This window comes from Eulemur rufifrons, chromosome 29, assembly GCF_041146395.1.
Source record: "Eulemur rufifrons isolate Redbay chromosome 29, OSU_ERuf_1, whole genome shotgun sequence".
In the NCBI taxonomy this organism is placed as follows: Eukaryota; Metazoa; Chordata; class Mammalia; order Primates; family Lemuridae; genus Eulemur; species Eulemur rufifrons.
Window position 1 is genome coordinate 59535864 of NC_091011.1, and position 17858 is coordinate 59553721.

At 39.7% G+C, this 17858-nt stretch overlaps 1 protein-coding gene across 1 annotated transcript in view; it reads right to left on the reverse strand.

The window, feature by feature from the left end:
* Window positions 1-1615: 1615 nt before the first annotated feature.
* Window positions 1616-17858, reverse strand: part of FBXL13 (F-box and leucine rich repeat protein 13) — a 182408-nt gene continuing 166165 nt past the window's right edge. The window contains exons 20-21 of the mRNA XM_069461649.1: window positions 9148-9311; window positions 1616-1808 (exon numbers count right to left, since the gene is read on the reverse strand). Coding sequence (XP_069317750.1) covers window positions 1616-1808; window positions 9148-9311 — 357 coding nt within the window. The remainder of the gene's footprint in view (window positions 1809-9147; window positions 9312-17858) is intronic.

A 17858-nucleotide genomic window follows, 5' to 3' on the forward strand; every position in this document is an offset into this window, starting at 1 on the left:
ACTTCTGAAGCCAACTTCAATGCAGCTACCAGAAATCTCCAAATTTAGTTAAAAATTGTACTGTTTTAACAGTCATCTTAAGTCTCTTCGCTAAGGTCTTAAAATTTCCTACTGATTTCCCTGCCTACATGTCCACTCCCAGGAACCTTTCCACAGCTAAGTGATACTACCTTGTTTAAAAAACTTTCAAAATCAACCTAAAAGGGGAGACAATTATTAACCGCATTTAGTTAATACAAAGTACCCTATAATAATACTCCGTCCAGCCCTTTAAAACTTTTCAAAATAACTTTCATATCCTTTAAGTTTTTATCCTTATTTCAAACTTGTAGGATACAAAAAGGAGTTAACCCCATGTAAGAGGTAAGTAATTGAGGAAATTGAAAGGTTAAAAGACTGATCTAATATTACTGACACAACTTGTTTGTAGCAATCAGAACAGGGTTATGTTTTGTCCTGGATGCTTGTCAACCTCAGTGTTATATAACAAATAATGATAAAAATATGTGGATGAAAACTTAGTAAAAATTAATATGCACATATGCAATACATAACCATACCTCCTAGCAGAAAATTGAGGGAACATCCTTTTTGACTTAGCATAGTTTAAAAATTCCTCCATAGTGCAAATTTGATTAAAAAGAGATATTTCTGGCCAGGCGCAGTGGCTCATGCCTGTAATCCTAGCACTCTGGGAGGTCGAGGCGGGTGGATTGTTTGAGCTCAGGAGTTCGAGATCAGCCTGAGCAAGAACGAGACCCCGTCTCTACTAAAAATAGAAAGAAATTATATGGGCAACTAAAAAATACATATATAGAAAAAATTAGCCGGGCATGGTGGCGCACGCCTGTAGTCCCAGCTACTTGGGAGGCTGAGGCAGGAGGATTGCTTGAGCCCAGGAGTTTGAGGTTGCTATGAGCTAGGCCGATGCCATGGCACTCTAGCCTGGGCAACAGAGTGAGACTCTGTCTCCAAAAAAAAAAAAGATATTTCTGAGACATTGCAGAGACTTCCTTTCTATTCACAGATAGTTCTTATTTTTTATTTAATTTTCCCCTGACTGTTAAGATTTTGAGATTAATCCAGTGTTAACTGGAATTTAGTTCTATTTTGTTGTTAAATGTCTGGAAATCACAAGAAAGCCCTGTTCCCTTTGCAAATATATGTCTATGTTCTCTATAATGAAGCTTCACAGATCCTTAAGTCATCATCCTGGCTCAAACTCTTTCTTTGACTTATATGGCCATCTCTGCTTTCTTTTTCCTTTCTAAAGACAAGCTTTTAAATTCCTTGTCAAAAGAAGTCACATCTCTCAGGGTTGTTTCATACACCTATAACTTTAGATTTGATAAGCTCATCAAAACTTTTGGTTTGAGTCGGTTAAATTTAGGTAGAAAATTTGCATAGTAGCATAGTACTTGATTTGGCTTCTTTTTTTAATGATTATTTAGACGGAAGGACTAATGATGTATTTAGAAACATCTGCAGTTGGAATAAGAATCAGAAGATGATTTGTTGCTTGTTTATATTGTTATTGAGTTAAAATACTTGCATCAAAAGAAGAAAAAGTTGCCAAGTTCTAGATTTTTTTGTTCTTCCTGCTTGAGGCCGAAGGTCATACTGCTTCCTCTTCACTACTGAGTAGGGACTCTTTCAGTGTCAATTCTAAGGCCTCCTTAGATGGTGTTGTATCCTGGTTCTCCTCTGTAAGAGGTTTGCCTTCGCAATCATATCCAAACCAATGTGGAGGGTCATTAGAGCTATATTCCTGCTGCTGAACTGCAGATGACATTCTGTCAGCTGCCTCCCTGTAATAACATTGATTAGCATTAGCTAGTTGCAGGAGTAATCCCTATTCAGAATTTTCAAACTAAACCAAATTTGGGGATAGAGAACTCACTGTCACAAGTCAATTTCACTTCAGAGCTCTCTTGTCTTGCTGAGAGGGAGGGTGTGGGAAATTGTGTAAATAAATAGGGTCCCAAAGCCTAAGTAGCTCTCTGGTTCAGCTAGTTCAGAGATTGACACAGTGAATGGCTAAGGAAACTGCATGTGGCCATGGGTGGGAACACTGGGGTCACTCTATTTACACTGCTTTGCAGAAAGTCCCCTGCCTGGTATTTCCAGTTTCTTTGATGAGGGAGTAACCTAGGATCAGCCAAACCAAGGAAGACTGACCATGATCCAGGGCAGGAGCTCTTAACCCAGAGTTCACAGATCCCTTTTGCATACATGAATGAACTTCAGAAAGGTTCATGAACTCCCTGAAAGTCCACACAGTTTTGTCTATAATACACATTTTTCTGAGGAGAAGGTTTGTGACTCAAAAGTATCCATAACCAAAATGATGAAAGATACTGTTATAGCCTTTCTTAAGAGGCAATAAGGAAGGAAGCAAAGAAGGTATGAGAAAAAAAAGTAGGTCTAACTTGAAAACAAAACCATTTTGAAGACAGAAACAACTTCCTTTCCTAGGATGTTGGTTCAAATCACCAGACTAGTACTAAAAAGACATGAGTAATTGGCCACATCTATAGGATTAGAAATGAGTAACTATGATGTTTACCCATGAAGGGACTACTTTCTCCACAATTGTTCTTTGTTACATTGAGTTACTAATTGCAAAACTCTGGAAACTGAGTCATTGATGTGAAGCTGGCATCACCATGCACTTGGAGCTAACTGGCCATGTGAGTTCAGGTAAGACAATGAAATTGGAAAAAGCAGAGATACATCAGGTTTAAAATGCTGTTTCACTTCAAACAAACCTTAGATGTATTGAAATGATTGTAATCAAGCTCAACAGGGAGACAACCAAAGCATTGCTAATTCTCTTACCACATTGCTTTCTGGCTTACATATTTGCTCTCACACAAAACTTCTACAAGTTTAAAGAACAATTTGAGTAAAAGCAATTGTCATATACTAATTTTTAGTTTGGAGCCACCAATCCCTATGGACTAAAACTTTGCAAACAAGTTTCTTCTCTTTAGAGAAATATTTATTCTCAAATTTTAAATGATAAGTTTGTGGTCAAAGATAATGTTTTGCATTCTATTAATTTTTTTTATCTTTTTTAGTGCTGTCCAACATTTTAAACCTCTTATACAATCTTTATGCTTCCTCTAAGTAGAACATTATTAAACAAAAATATTAATAACAGGCTTATATCTTTTGTTTTCCCCATATACTTCTCCTGATATTTCTCCCTGTTCAGTTCTTTGGAGTTGAGATTACCATATCTTTCAAGGTGTTTTCTGAAGATATTCCCCCCAAGGACTTACCACAACATAATACCAAATGTTAAGGGAGTATGAGGCATAAAGCATTGGCACCTTTGGTTTCATGTGGGTAAAACACTATCCTAGGCAACAAAGCACCATTGTTACCTACCCCTTACCCCATCTCTGCCTGTCTGAACATTATCCACTTTTCAAAATTCCAAACAATCCAGGCTCTTTTGTAAAGACTCAAACCCAATCCCTTCCTCCTCTGGACATCTATAGGAAGCTAATTATAGAGTTAATTTCTTTTTAATACATAGCTTTGTGGTATTATGTATAATTTTAAATTTTGTTATTTTCCTTTTGTTTAAGAAAGTAGTAAGTTATTTAAGGGCATATTATTATACAATTCTTTACATCTCCCTGAAACCTATCATTAATAGCCAAAACAAGAGATTTCATCAGCTTACACCAAGAAGGGAAGTCCTTTAACCCTCTCGGCTTCTGCTGCTTTGCTGTTCTAGAAGAGGCATTCTAATGTTCCCATTTCTAACACCCTCCTGTCCCCTGCCTCCAAAACAGCAGAGCTCTGACACACATACTGCAGTTCACAGTGGTTCATAATGATTCGATGCCACTGACATTGACTAGTACAAGAGTACTACAGTTAACAGCAACAATGGTCTTGACCTATTGGAAAAGGAAATAATTGTTTTAGGGAATAAAAGATTTGCAAGTAGTAGTTGACCAAAGTCTATCTTACCTTTAGCTTCAGAACAGCAACAGTTTCCGAGAGTTCTAGATAATTGGTAAGAGGATAAGTACTCTTAATCTTAAGTTTGGGGATGTGTAAATAACTGGGTCATACAGTTTGTTCCTCAGTCAGCGACAAGCCAGGGTAAATCAGATGGTAATTATGATATAAAAACAATTCACAAATAGTGAGGATTTAAGAAGACAAGAAAAAGAAAGGTGGGGATGTTCACTCCTCACTACACATAAGGAAAATAGGGAGACTACTCATTTAATATAATGCGATGGGATAGAATCACCATGCCCAACGGTGTGTGTATTTCTTAAATTTGCTTATTCCTTGGTTCCTTGCCCCACCCTTGCTCTAGCTCATTGCTCTCCATCCCAGCCACAGTAATCATCAGTGAAACTATACATCCGTGGGTTCCTGACCACTGGAAGAGATGCTGACTGACTGGAGAGGAGCAAAGGATCAGGTCTCAAGACTCTCCCTTCCCCCCAGGCTCGAGTGGCAAAAGGGTAATGCTTCCTCCAATCTGGTGTGTCTCTAGGGCCTGTTTTAGTCCTAGGTGCTTTCACAGCAAGGGTGGTCTTGGGGGAGAAACTGAAAATCTGGATCTGTCCCAGAGAAAATCTGGGATTAATTTTAGAGGCATTTGAATGCTAGTGTAGACTGTCTCCTACTCCACTTCTTCCCTGCTCTTCAGAAAATCCTTAGCCCCTGAACTCGCTGTCCTCACCACCTCACTGGGACCTTTGGCATCCTCACATGGACTGACTCACCAAAGACTCAGGACCTTGCCAAGAGAACAGATCAGCATGGTGACTGCCAGGAAGTTTTTCTGAGTTCTTTATCACAGCATCCTATGTAGCTATGTGTTTGCACACAAAAAGAATGCACTTTTGAAAAGTATCAGGTAACTTGAAAATGTAGAAACTAAATGCTCCTTCCAGAAATATCTCTCTCTCTCTCTTTCCACACACACACACTCCTCTCTCCTTCCCTCCCTCCCTCCCCCACCCCTCTCTAATAGCTTGTTGCTCTAGTATGGTCAGCATATGGGAGCTAGGAGGTACTGTAAAAAAAAATGTATACTTAGGAACCACTGTGTGTTATAAGGTCCTAAGAGAACATATGGAATCCTTTTAATACATTCCATTCTGCCTTGGACTAAGTGAATGCAAGACCTGTATGAAATGATCTGGGAATTGAACCAGTCTACTGAGTAATGGTTAGTCATCATTACTCATTTAACCTGGTGAGAGAGGTTTCTTAGGATCATGTGGAACAGTGATTTTCAAACATGATATGTCACAAACATTTGTTAAGTATCACACTGATGGTTAATAATAATGCTGTCTGAAGTTTGTGATTTTTGTTTTTGATAAATTGAAAGGGATTCAAGGTTAACTCTGTAGTAACATTACTTGCCCTCACATTTCCTTCTAATTTCTTGAGTAGGTTAAAAAGGGGAGTGTTGGAGCCACCACCAAAGATTGCACATAATCAGCAACTTCTCTTACTATGCATCAGACAGTAAATTGGGCACAACAGAGCCCTTATTGACCCATCTCTTGGATGTCAGAGCTTTAAAAAAGCTGGAGAATCTAAAGACAAAAGAGCATTACAAAAGAGTAATGATTAAGATCTAGGTACAGAGCATAGCTCTGCCTCTTATTTGTGTAACCTGGAGCATGTTACTTAATCTGTTTAAACCAGTTTCCTTATCCCATTTTTATGATGGTAGGGTATTTGTGAGGATTACATAATATACGTAAAACAGGATTTAGCACAGTTTGCAGCAAATAATAATTGTTAAATAGCATTATTTATTTATACTAATAATAAAAATCAACACCTCCAGATCAGAAAGTCTCGACCTTCCCATGAGCTGCAGAGAAGAACTCTGAGAAGAGTTTTATTTGCTAGCAACACAGATATCTCAGGATGCCTGGGCAGTAGGGACTGTGGAGTTTATGCCACTAGTAACTGCTAAACAAGGCCTTCAAGGAATTTTTATACTGTTATTTGGGGCTGTGAAGGCCCCCAAGACTTTCTCTACTGATCTCTCTAGAGTTGAAAGTTTTGGGCTTCGGACACAAAAATATCAGAAAGGTTCCTTTACTTTTTGCTAACTATAGATTTAATTGTTCTTCGGCTTCTCTGTTGTTCAAACCCTCCTAGGTTGTAGGGGTCACTGTGAGAGTCTTTCTCCGTCTCCCACTCTCTGTCCCACTGCATTGCCTTTCTTGTCATCCCCACAGAGTGCATAATTTGAGTGGCTGGCTGTTATACAACTCCTTCACATACAGACAGCTAGATTTTCTTGTCATGTTTTATGATCATAGTTGTTATTTATTCCTCCTTAAAATCAAGGAGGCTTTATCTTGCATACACATGGGGTTTGGGGGGTCACTTCCTGGAAGCCCTTCAGACTCTGGGGTTGGTATTTATAGAATGACAGCTATATCTTAATCTGCAAACTCTCTTGCAAAAGAGCTACAGCCAATTTGCTCATTGACCAAAAGTTTGCTGCTCCTCTGGTTCAGGTAGGGTATGCTGAGCAGACCTCTGTGATTTGCAAAGTTGGTGTAGTATTTTCAGATTCCATTAAGTATGAGGAAATTTATACATAAAACAGTTTCTTATGAAAGCTGTAATTGGATTTTAAGGGTTTAATCATACAATGTTTTCATGTTCAAAATGGAATCAGGTGTGTAGTCCATTGCTTTGTAATTCAAAGTTATTGAACCTCTTCCTAAGCAAGAAAAATCTCCCTATCCCAGTTGTCAAAGGTTCCATTTTACCCAGACAAGACAAAACCACTGCAGTTGAGGGAACCACATTGGCCCTAGTTAGAGAGTGAACGTAGTAAAGGTATTAGAGATCACTGAGGACTCAAATTTTGAAGGTTCTACATACAGTGTTCATTTCCAACTCCACCTAAGGATCTAAGTGGAGAAGGAAGCTGCTCTACAACCCCTACGGTTGACCCAAACAACAGCATGTGGCCAGGACTTACCACTTCTCTAATCAAAGTTTTGAGACCCAGGTATCTCAGGAGCCCCCTGGCTGATAAGCTGCACCCTCTCCTAGATGTTGGACATAAAGATAGATGTTTCTGGAGTCCAAACACTGGGACTCTCCAAGCTACTCTGTGGTGAGTACTGTTCTTCTTCATTGCTAAACAAAGATTGAATCAAAGGATTCTAGGCCTCTTTCCTGCTGGAGCAGAGCAGGGGTAGAACCTTCAGGGGGACTAAAAGGTAGTGGTGCAGCCTCTTTAGACAAAGAGATGTACAGACCAAACCCAACCACCACCACCCCCCCCGCCCAGGCATGAGGGCCAAGTCTCTGCCTGCCTTTGCTGATTAGGGACAGCCATGCTTGGTGGTAGATAAAACAGGCCTTTTGGCTGTCCTGGCTTAGACAGAGGAATTTTTCATAGATCCTGCTAGTTAATTAGAGTTTTGTATTGGGGTTTGGGGACAAAGCCCAGCTGGTAGTAAAGTCTTACTCTGCCTTGTTTTGTTTTCATTGCATGAGGACTGAGTAGTTAAAGGCAGGATTTGGATATTACTGGATATCTTAGATCTTGAACAGATACCATATTAATCACACTTCAACATCCTATATGTCTTAGTCTATTTTGTGTTGCTTTAACAGAATACCACAGACTGGGTAATTTAAAAAGAAATATATTTCTGAAAGTTCTGGAGGCTGAGAAGTCCAATATCAAGGTGCCAGCAACTGGCAAGGGCCTTCTTGCTGCACAATCCCATGGCAGAAGGCAAAAGGGTGAGAGAGAGAGAGAGAGAGAGAGAGAGAGAGAAGGGGGTCAAGTTCATCCTTTTATCAGGAACCTACTAGCACAATAACTAACCTACTTCCACAATAATGGCATTAATCAATTCATGAGAGCAGAGCCTTCACCACATAATCACCTCTTAAAGGTCCCACTTCTCACACTGTTGCATTGAGAATTAAGTTTCCAACACATGAACTTGGGACACATTCAAACCATAGCATCATACCATGATGAGGTTTAGAGAGGCCCTTGTCAGAAAGTCTCCATTCATGCTGTCTAAAATTCCACTTATTAGAAGTTCAATATTGGCACAATGCAATCAAAAGCCTAGAAGCTAACTCTTCTGAGTAACACATTATTCATTCATTGTCACCTTGCCCAAAGTTGGCTGTTTAATGATATAACAAGTTTAGCAGAGACTCCTAGGACTTTATTTCATGGTTATGTTCTTTAAATGAGGTTAATATTAATAATATTCATATCAGAGTTATCTCCAGACCAATCAGAAAGGGTTGAGTCTCCACCACTCTTCAGAAATTTTGAAGGACCTGCCCCCTTCTCTCTGACCCACCTTCAGCTGGCTGCCTTTCTCCCTGCAGGCCTGGACCCAGAGGAGTGGCTGTTTTATAAGTAATCTTTCTTTCTTTCTTTCTTTTTTCCATTTCATTTCAACACACACAGCTTTGGATCAGAAAGCATTTTCTTCTTCAGGCCTCAAGTGACCAGAGCTCCATGGTTCAGCTCATGGCATGGCTATTTAATTAAGAAAGTTACTCTGTGAAATCTATATGCTTGGACCACATTATGCACTTTATACTTTAATAATGTTGATTCTTAGTATTAGTTTTTCCAGCCTGCAGAACAAAATCTGACCTTCAAGGAATGGTCAAGGATTCTCATTTTAAGCATTTCACAGGTTACTTTCTCAGGTCAGTTAAAATACTTGTATATTTTTGCCCTCACTGAATAGGGAAAAACTTAATTGTGAACTTAATCTGAATTTAATCAGATTATTTTCTTAACCCATAGGGAGATTTACTGAATGGACTATATTTTGAGACATGAGTAGAAGAGCTAGAGATAATGTTACAAGGGGCAGAGTCAAGGCTGTGGACAACTGCTTGGTCAAGGAAGGGTAGGTGCTTAAAGTAGAAGGGCTACTGGAAAAGGGATATGAAACCACAAAGACCATTTTAGAAAAGAGTATCCATTGGTTCAACTCAAAATGTTGGCTTCAATTGGGCGAAAACTAAAATGAAACATCCTAACACAGAAAGCCACTATGTATTACTAATGCCATAGCCACATATTACGTTTTCTCAGAAAGTAGTTCTCAAAGCTTTTCATATTCAAGTACCTACTTGGAAATATGTCCGCAGTATAGCATCTTAAGGATCCGGAGTTGTTTGCAGCCTATCTGAAGATCCTCAAGGCTTTGGTCAGTAAGCAGGACACAACCAGAAATGTCTAAAATGTGCAGGTAACGGCATTTTGCTGATAACATCTCTATCGCTGAGTCAGTAATCTGAACACATAGCCAAAATAAGTATTGGTTATTCAAACAAATAATATCTCAGGCAAGAACAATGCCTTAGTCAGTCTGGGCCACTATAATAAAATAACATAGACCGTGTGGCTTAAACATCAAACATTTATTTCTCACAGTTCTGGAGACTGGGAAGTCCAAGATAAAGGTCAAGATCAAGATCAAGATGCCTGCAGGTCTGGTGTCTGCTGAGATTCCTCCTCCTTGTTTGCAGATGTCTGCCTCTGCCTTCTTGCTATATTCTCACATGGCAGAGAGAGAAAGAGAGAGAGAGCGTGCTCTTGTCTCTTCCTCTTCTTATAAGAACATCACCTCATCATGAGAGCTCCACCCTCATGACCTCTTCTAAACCTGTTTACCTCCCAAAGGCCCCACTTCCTAATACAGTCACATTGGGAGTTAAGGTTTCAACACAGGAATTATTGGAGGACACAATCATTCAGCTCATAACAAACAGAAATCAGGACACTTGCAGATTCTTTCACCCAGCTTTCACATGATGGGTTTGTAATTCAAGTTGGTTGTTTAACTCTGTTTCCAAATAATGTCATAACAGTAAAATGTCTGCCTCAAGTGGCACCAATAGAAATTGCGATCTTGCTGTTATTTTCATTTAAGAGTCCTCTGGTTTGGATGGGAAACTTCCTCAAAATTTCTTTAGTAATGCCTGTCACTCCAATATGAGCAATTTATGAAATGTTGTAGAGATGGGATTTGGCTTTAAAGTTAAAATCCCCTCTAAAGCATCATCAATTTGGAAACATATGTTTATGTTACAAAACTACAAAATATATATTCCCTGAAGTTAACCTGCAGACAAGATCAGATTACTATGAGGAGTCTGGACATCTCTGATTGTCTGAATGTAAGAAAGAAGGAGTAACCTAGAAAGGGACAAGTAGGTAAGACAGATGTTTGGAAGCAAGGGAGATGGAAGAGCAGAAGCCACAAAGACTACACAAATCCCATTCTGAGAAATTCTGCCAGGGCTTCCAACATCTCACAAGTTTTCCCAGATGTCCTGCAGAGGTAATTCAGCTATACTTAAATTATTTCACTTACTCAGGGTCTAGCTTTTGAATTTATAGCTGAGCTGACACTTGCCGCAGAATCAACTAGATTACTCTCCCCAAAGGAATTTTTTTCCAACTGGATTTAATTTCTTATTTTAAATGTTTGAACATTCTAAAAAACATAAGCCATGAAGCTTGGCTCTTGTTTTTAACATAAAGTTAAGAGAATTATGGAGAAAAGCCTTTCAGTTTGAAATGTATACTTTTTAAGTTTGGAAAAATAGATGTTGTCATTGTCTAAGCATGCCCTGTTTCCAGAACATGCTCAGGACCAAGGTTCAACATTGTAACTTATTCTCACAAAAACGCCTTCAAACATTTCTGCCACACTATGTGGGTCTCTGAGGATCTGATGTCTTGGGGGATTGGGGGAAAACAGCCCTCAGACAATAGGCAGGAACCGCGGTGCCCAGTTTGCTTTCTGCCTTTTTTTTTTTTTTTTGACTAATGCATTCCCATACTACTTCACAGTCTTCATCTTTATAATCTTTAATAGTTATAAAATGTTTCATTTAATAGATATAATTTACTTTACCATTCCCATGTTTCTGGTCATTTCAGTTGTTTCCAAGTTTTTACTATTTAAACATTTTGATGACTATGTTCATGAATGTAGTCTTCTCCAATTTTGGGTTATTTCCTTTAGGATAGATTTCAGAAGGTGTACTTAATGGGGCATGCTATGGCTTGAATGTTTGTCCCCTTCAAAATTCATGTTGGACCTTAATACCCGATGTGGCAGTATCGAGAGGTGGGGCTTTTAAGAACTGATTGGGTCTTGAAGGCAGCCCTGATGAAGGGATTAATCCATTCGTGGATTAAGGGATTGAAGGGTTAATGGATCTCTGGGTTATCTGGGAGTGGGTCTGGTGGCTGCATAAGAGGAAAAGGGACCTGAGCTACCTTATAACCATACTCAGCCCTCTTGCCATGTGATGTCTTGTGCCACCTCAGGACTCTGCAGAGTCCCCAGCAGCAAGAAGGCCCTCACCAGATGCTCCCCCTCAACCTTGGACTTCCCAGCCTCCAGAACTGTAAGAAATACATTTGTTTCTTATAAATCAGGTATTCTGTTATAAGCAACAGAAAACAGACTAAGACAGGGTATGACTAGTTTTGTGGCTCTTGTTTATATTGTTTCACAAAAGGATCATACTCACCTATAATGCCATCTGCAACATAAGAACTAGTTTCACTGAACTCTTGCCACCCACTGGGCATTACCATTAAAAATTACATAATTTGGTAGGTAATAATGATACTTCAAATAATATTTTAATTTGGATTTATTATGTTGAATCTTTTACACATTGCTTACTAGTAGTGTTTTCTCTGGCTTGAATCCCAGCTCTGCCACTATCTAGTTGTGTGATGATAGGCAAGTTGCTTAAATTTTCTGAACCTCAGTTTACCTCTGAACCTCAGTTTGTAAAATAGTTACCCAAGATTGCCATAGGGTTAAATGAGATAATGTCTGTGACCAGTGACTAGCATATAGTAAGCACTCAATAAATAATAGCTATAATTATGATTATTCATCTCCTTTACCATTAATCTATGGGATCTGCTTTTCTTTTTGAAGCAGGAGCTCTTTATACAAAAGAGAGCTTGACTATTGTCTCTTTCACGTTTGCTGAATCGTACTGTTGTCTTTTCCCCCCAGTTCATGTTTTGATTGTTTGGGAAGTCAAGTAGTTTCACTAGCACCTCTAGTGGTGATCCCAAGAAAAAGAAAACTTCCTCAAAGATGGGCCCCAGGAAAAGGATCTGAATAGGCCACAAAATAAACTATTCGATTAATAACAATTAGTTTCATGATATATTAATTAATGAAAACTAATGAAGTAAGAAATGACTTATTTTGAAGGTGAGGCCAAAAAAGAGTGCCCAAATTTTTGTTCTAGCTTTTTGATAAGCCTCTGAATCTTGGGAGGGCTTTCAAATATAGTAAAAATATTCAGGATATATTTGCAAGAGAAGGAGAGGTTCTTGGGAAATTATCTTCTTGAATATTATGCTATATTTAGCTATTTCCTACAAACTCTTCTTTTTGTTTGTGAGAATATAGTTATGGAAGATTAAAAATGGCCACAAATACTTTGTGGGTACTCCCAGCAAGAAGTAGAGTCTGTTTCCTCACCCTTTCAATCTAGGCTAGCTTTATGACTTGTCTTATGACCAAAAGAATGGGGCAGAAGTCATATTCTTCTTCTGACTTAGGCCTCAAGAGGTCTTGCAGCTTCCACCTTTGCCCTCTTAGAATGTATTGCTGCCCTATGAAAAAGCTCAGCTAACCTGTTGGAGGATGAGATGACATAAAGCAGGAGGAAGCTATCCCAGCTGAGGCCCCCTGGGCCAACCAGCTCTACATGGAGCCAAGAGATGACTGTAGCTACATGGGCAACCCTGGGTACAACCACCATCAGAACCACCCAACCAACACCAGCCCAAATTGCTGGTTCACAGAATTGTGAGCAAATAAAATGGTAGTTGTTTCAAGCCACTGAGTTCTGGAGTGACTGGTTACACAGCAATAGATAAATGACACATTAGCCAACACCATGTGCCAAAAATCTCACCTTTTGCAATACATGGTAAAATGTGATCCATTGATCATTTCTTTTCTTTATGACCATTTTGAAACCTCTAATTGATTTTCCTTATGGCCACTTTGAAACCTCTAAGCTGAAATAATTTCCAAACATGTTAGCCAGCTGCACTAGGAAAATAAAGGTTTAAAAGGATAGGGTCATCATGGGGAATCCCAGAATCAACAAATAGCCTACTCCTCTCCCTTTACACTGCAAGTCTGTGGAACTGGAATTTAAGTTACTTCACGAAACATTGAGTCATTTGCCCCATGTCCTATATTATTCCACTTCTAATTTCCCCATCTGTAAGATGACAGTAATCAAAACCAGACAAAAGTATTGTTAACTCTCATCTCCCAGTGTTATCAAAGCTCTAGCGACATTTCTGACTATAAACTTTTTGGGTAAAATGTTTTACCATATTAGTATGAAAAAAATTCTGTGCATGCCCTGGGGTTTTCTCCCATCCCCTTCTCAACCCACAAGGTTGTGTAGTTTTACCTGAGCCCAGGACCTCAGGACACTTCTTTGGGTGGCCTTGGACCACCTAGTTCTCTCCCTTTTATATTGTATATATTATATATAATAGCTTGTCATTCTCAAGAATAACTGTAGAATGTTCTGGGAATGCAACATCCTGAGATGGGGGCTGGGGCTGGGCACTGGCTGAAACAGCTAGCTGGGCTGTTCCAGTCCTCCCTAGAAACAGGATGTTCTTCAGTGCTTTAGCCCAGAGAGTATTATGGACCCTAGGCTATAAAACCCAAGGTGGGCTAATTTCCAGAGTCTCAGCTGCGGTGCAAGTGGAGCATGCACAGTTGAGACTTCATCCACCTTGGGCAGTTTTCCTGAGCCTTGGGGAACTGGCTCTGGATGAATCCTAGGCTTCGCTGTGCCTTGCTACCTATCCATAAGTAATATATCTGCTTCATGTAACTTGCTGCATATGAGCGTGTTCTGTTCTCACCAGACTCAGACAAGCTGGTAACCAGTGTGCAGCGAGCCTGCTTCACATCACCTACACCTTCATAACAGATAGAAATGCAGTTCTAAATCCCTGTCCTGTTTTAGCTTACTTAACTCCCTCAAGGGTGCATTGCAGAAATAATTTTGTCATTATTGTTTACAGATTCATTTCAAAATTTCTCATTTCCCATCCTCTTTTCTTTCTTTTTAATCATTACTAACTCCTCTCTCACATCAATATCATGAGGTCGAAGATGACAATGTTAACAGGGCCTTGTGCACCGCTGAGGGCTTTGAGCTAGGCCCACAGCAACCAGCTTTTTCCTGATTTGGAGCTACATTTGCCTTCCTTGTCATTTTAGTGCTGGCTACGATGAGGTCACAGTACTACTGACTGACCTTGGAGGTGAGGTGGTTGCAGGGAAGATCTGGCCTTCTAGGGATGGATAAGGTAACCATTCAAAATTCATTTGTGGGCTTTTGGGAAACCTGACATGGAATGATGAGCCAGACACTCATGTGTTTTAAGGCTTGTCGACAGCGATGTAATTGCAGCAACCTGGATGGAACTGGAGACCATCATCCTAAGTGAGGTAGATCAGCAATGGAAAAACAAACACCACATGTACTCACTAATAATTGGGAGCTAGACAATAGGTACACACGGGCACAAAGAGATGTAAAGGACATTGGAAATCAAGAAGAGGGGAGAGTGGGAGGAGGTGAGGGGTAAAAACTTACCTATTGGGTACAGTAATGGGCACACTAAAAGCCTTGACTTAAGCCTTATACAAGGTATCCATGTAACAAAAACATTTTGAAATAAAATAATAATAATATAAAAAATAAAGGAAACATCTGTCTTTTTAATATTTTAAAAAAAGCAATGTAAGTGGAATACATTAGGCTGGACCACAGCCTTATGACTTCTGGGTGAGATGAAGTGAGGTGAGGTGAGGAGTATTCAGATTGACCCAAATAATGGTCACCATATGTTCCACATCAGGATACTCATTTGACCCACAATCTGACTAGAACAATTCAGATGGTAAAGCTAAACCCTTCTATTCCTTTACATTGGGCTTCTGAAATAATCCACTCCCCTTCCTTTTTCTCTCCCTACACCTTTGATGCAGAGTTATGTATCATGACATATTCTTTAACATCTCCCTCAGGCTGCAAGACAGCATCCACTGCACAGTTTATAGAAGGAATTCCCTCAGCTTCTTCTTACCAAAAAACAAAACCAAAGCAAAACAAAACAAAACAAAACAAAAGCCTCTGCCCTATTTTATGTTCTCACTGGAGCCTCTCCTCTTCTCATTTTCCTACTTTCTTCCTTAGTTAGAGCCACTACAAAGCCTAGTCTCCATCTGTGCCTGCTTTACAGCTGGGGCAGGTCCCAGTGAGCTATGTGCTGCCCATGTGTCCATGTGCTGTGCAGTCAGGAACCCCTGTGAGCTCTCACTGCTCAGGCTTCAGAGTCAGCTGGTCAGTGCCAATAGTGTGCTGGGTTCCTGGACCCAGCCCACTTCTAGAACCAGGTGATGCAGACCAGAAAGACATCTGGTTTCCCTAGTTTTAAACTAGTACATTATTAAACAAAACTAATTTTGCTATGAACTTGGCTGGCTTAATTTTGTCATGGTTTACCACAACTTTTCCCCTACTGCCTCCTCTTCTTTATTGCAGCACATTTAGCTGTGGAAGATTTAATCCACTCACCGCACAAACTAAACAACATAGAAGCTGAATTTCTAGACTAACTAGAATGTAGGGCATCTTGAGAATTGGGGGGATGCTGCAGCAAATAAAAGCTCATTGGTATGCACAATAGAAGAAAACAAGGTTGTTAATAACCTTGCAATTTCTGAGGATTTTTAAAAAGACTTTTTAGCTTTCTTCCTTCATATTTTGCTAACTCCAAGTTTTTCCTGTTAATTTGTTTTGCTCATTATTTTTCACTTTAGAGACTTTCCTCTTATGTCTGGTAATCCTCGTCTGCCTGTTTACAATTAATAGCGGAGGACTAAAAAATGATTGGAAGGTCTGAGTACATGGTGTGGGGCTTCTCTACTACAAGCTTCAACGAAGGATGGTCTAGGTGGCTTATTCATTGGGAAACCCCTCCTTGTCAGTAATTTTAGGTCTTTTATCTTGGGTTAGTCAGGGTGCCCAGAGAAGAGGCTACCAATCGCTTGCCTGGAGTAAAAGATCTGTCTTCCAAGTTCTGAATGCTGAGTTGGAAAAAGTGCTTGAGTGTCTCTGCTCTCAGCATTCAGTCACTTAATTTGCCCAGCAACCCTCTGTTTTACATCTCTGGAGCAGTGGGTCTCTATCAGGAGTGATTTTGCCGCCCAGGGAACATTTGGCAATGTCTGGAGACATTTTTGATTGGAGGTGCAGAGGGATAGGTACTCCTCATATCTAGTGAGAAGAAGGCAGGGATGCTGTTAACCATCCTACAGTGCACAGGACAACCCCCCACTACAAAGCACTATCTTGTCCAAAATATCAATACTGTCAGGGTTGCGAAACCTGGATTTAGGAAATAAATCTCCAGGCTTCTGTTTGGGATGGGGAGGGACAGTTGCTCAGAGGTGTGGAGTAGGGGAAGGGATTTAGTGATCTATCTACTTCTCAAAAATCTTTAATTCAGTCTTATTTTAGCCCCTCTCTCAACCCTGTTCCAGAGCTACATGGTACTACCAAGTTTGAAGATTATATTGTAAATCAGATTTTTTTCCCCAGCTTTCTCTACTATTGGCTTAGGATTCAAAGCTGTCTCTGATCTGCTAAATTAGTCCGTCTATTTTCAAGCTTCCAAAATTTTGTTGCTCTTGTTTCCTTTCCTGTTTTCCTTATCCACATGGGCTCTCACTCTTTATCTGCAGTTTTGGTAGGGTTTCAAGAGGAACAAAATTATATGTATATATTCAACCTGCTGTATTAATCCAGAACCCAAGATCTCTATTTTTTTTTTTTTTTTTTTGAGACAGAGTCTCACTCTGTTGCCCAGGCTAGAGTGAGTGCCATGGCGTCAGCCTAGCTCACAGCAACCTCAAACTCCTGAGCTCAAGCGATCCTCCTGTCTCAGCCTCCCGAGTAGCTGGGACTACAGGCATGCACCACCATGCCCGGCTAATTTTTTTTCTATATATATTTTTAGCTGTCCATATAATTTCTTTCTATTTTTAGTAGAGATGGGGTCTCGCTCTTGCTCAGGCTGGTCTCGAACTCCTGAGCTCAAACGATCCGCCCACCTCGGCCTCCCAGAGTGCTAGGATTACAGGCGTGAGCCACCGCGCCCGGCCAGGATCTCTATTTCTTGACATGGTGATATGCCCATGGTATATTAAGAGAAAAGAAGCTAGGTTACAATATATTTCAGAGAGTATGATCCTGTTCTTTAAAAAACAAGGCAAAACATAAGCTTCCTATAACTATTTACAACCTCTTTGGGCATAGAAAAAATTCTAGAAGAATAAGTATAAAATGCCAACAATGGTTATATCTAGGCGGTGGTAGGGCAGCAGATCTTTACTTTCTCCTTTAAGCTTTTATATATAGTCCAGGTTTTTCACCATGAGTACATATTTCGTTTGTACAAAGATGTCTAGAAAAATTATCAAACACTTGAAAATAAGACAGAAGATGATTATATGTGGTTGTAATGTCAAACTGGAACATTGTTTAACAGGCCCACCTAAGGAATTCTATAGGAAATCAAACCATTGTTTGACATACTATTTATTGTTGATTAAGGCCCCAACTCAATGAAGTTACATGTTATAATAACTTGTTATATTTTTGTCCAGGAGAGACATTATTAATATTTCTGGTAGTTAGTTTTGGGTAGAAACTAACCCCAAGGTTACGGTTTTATTGCCTTATAG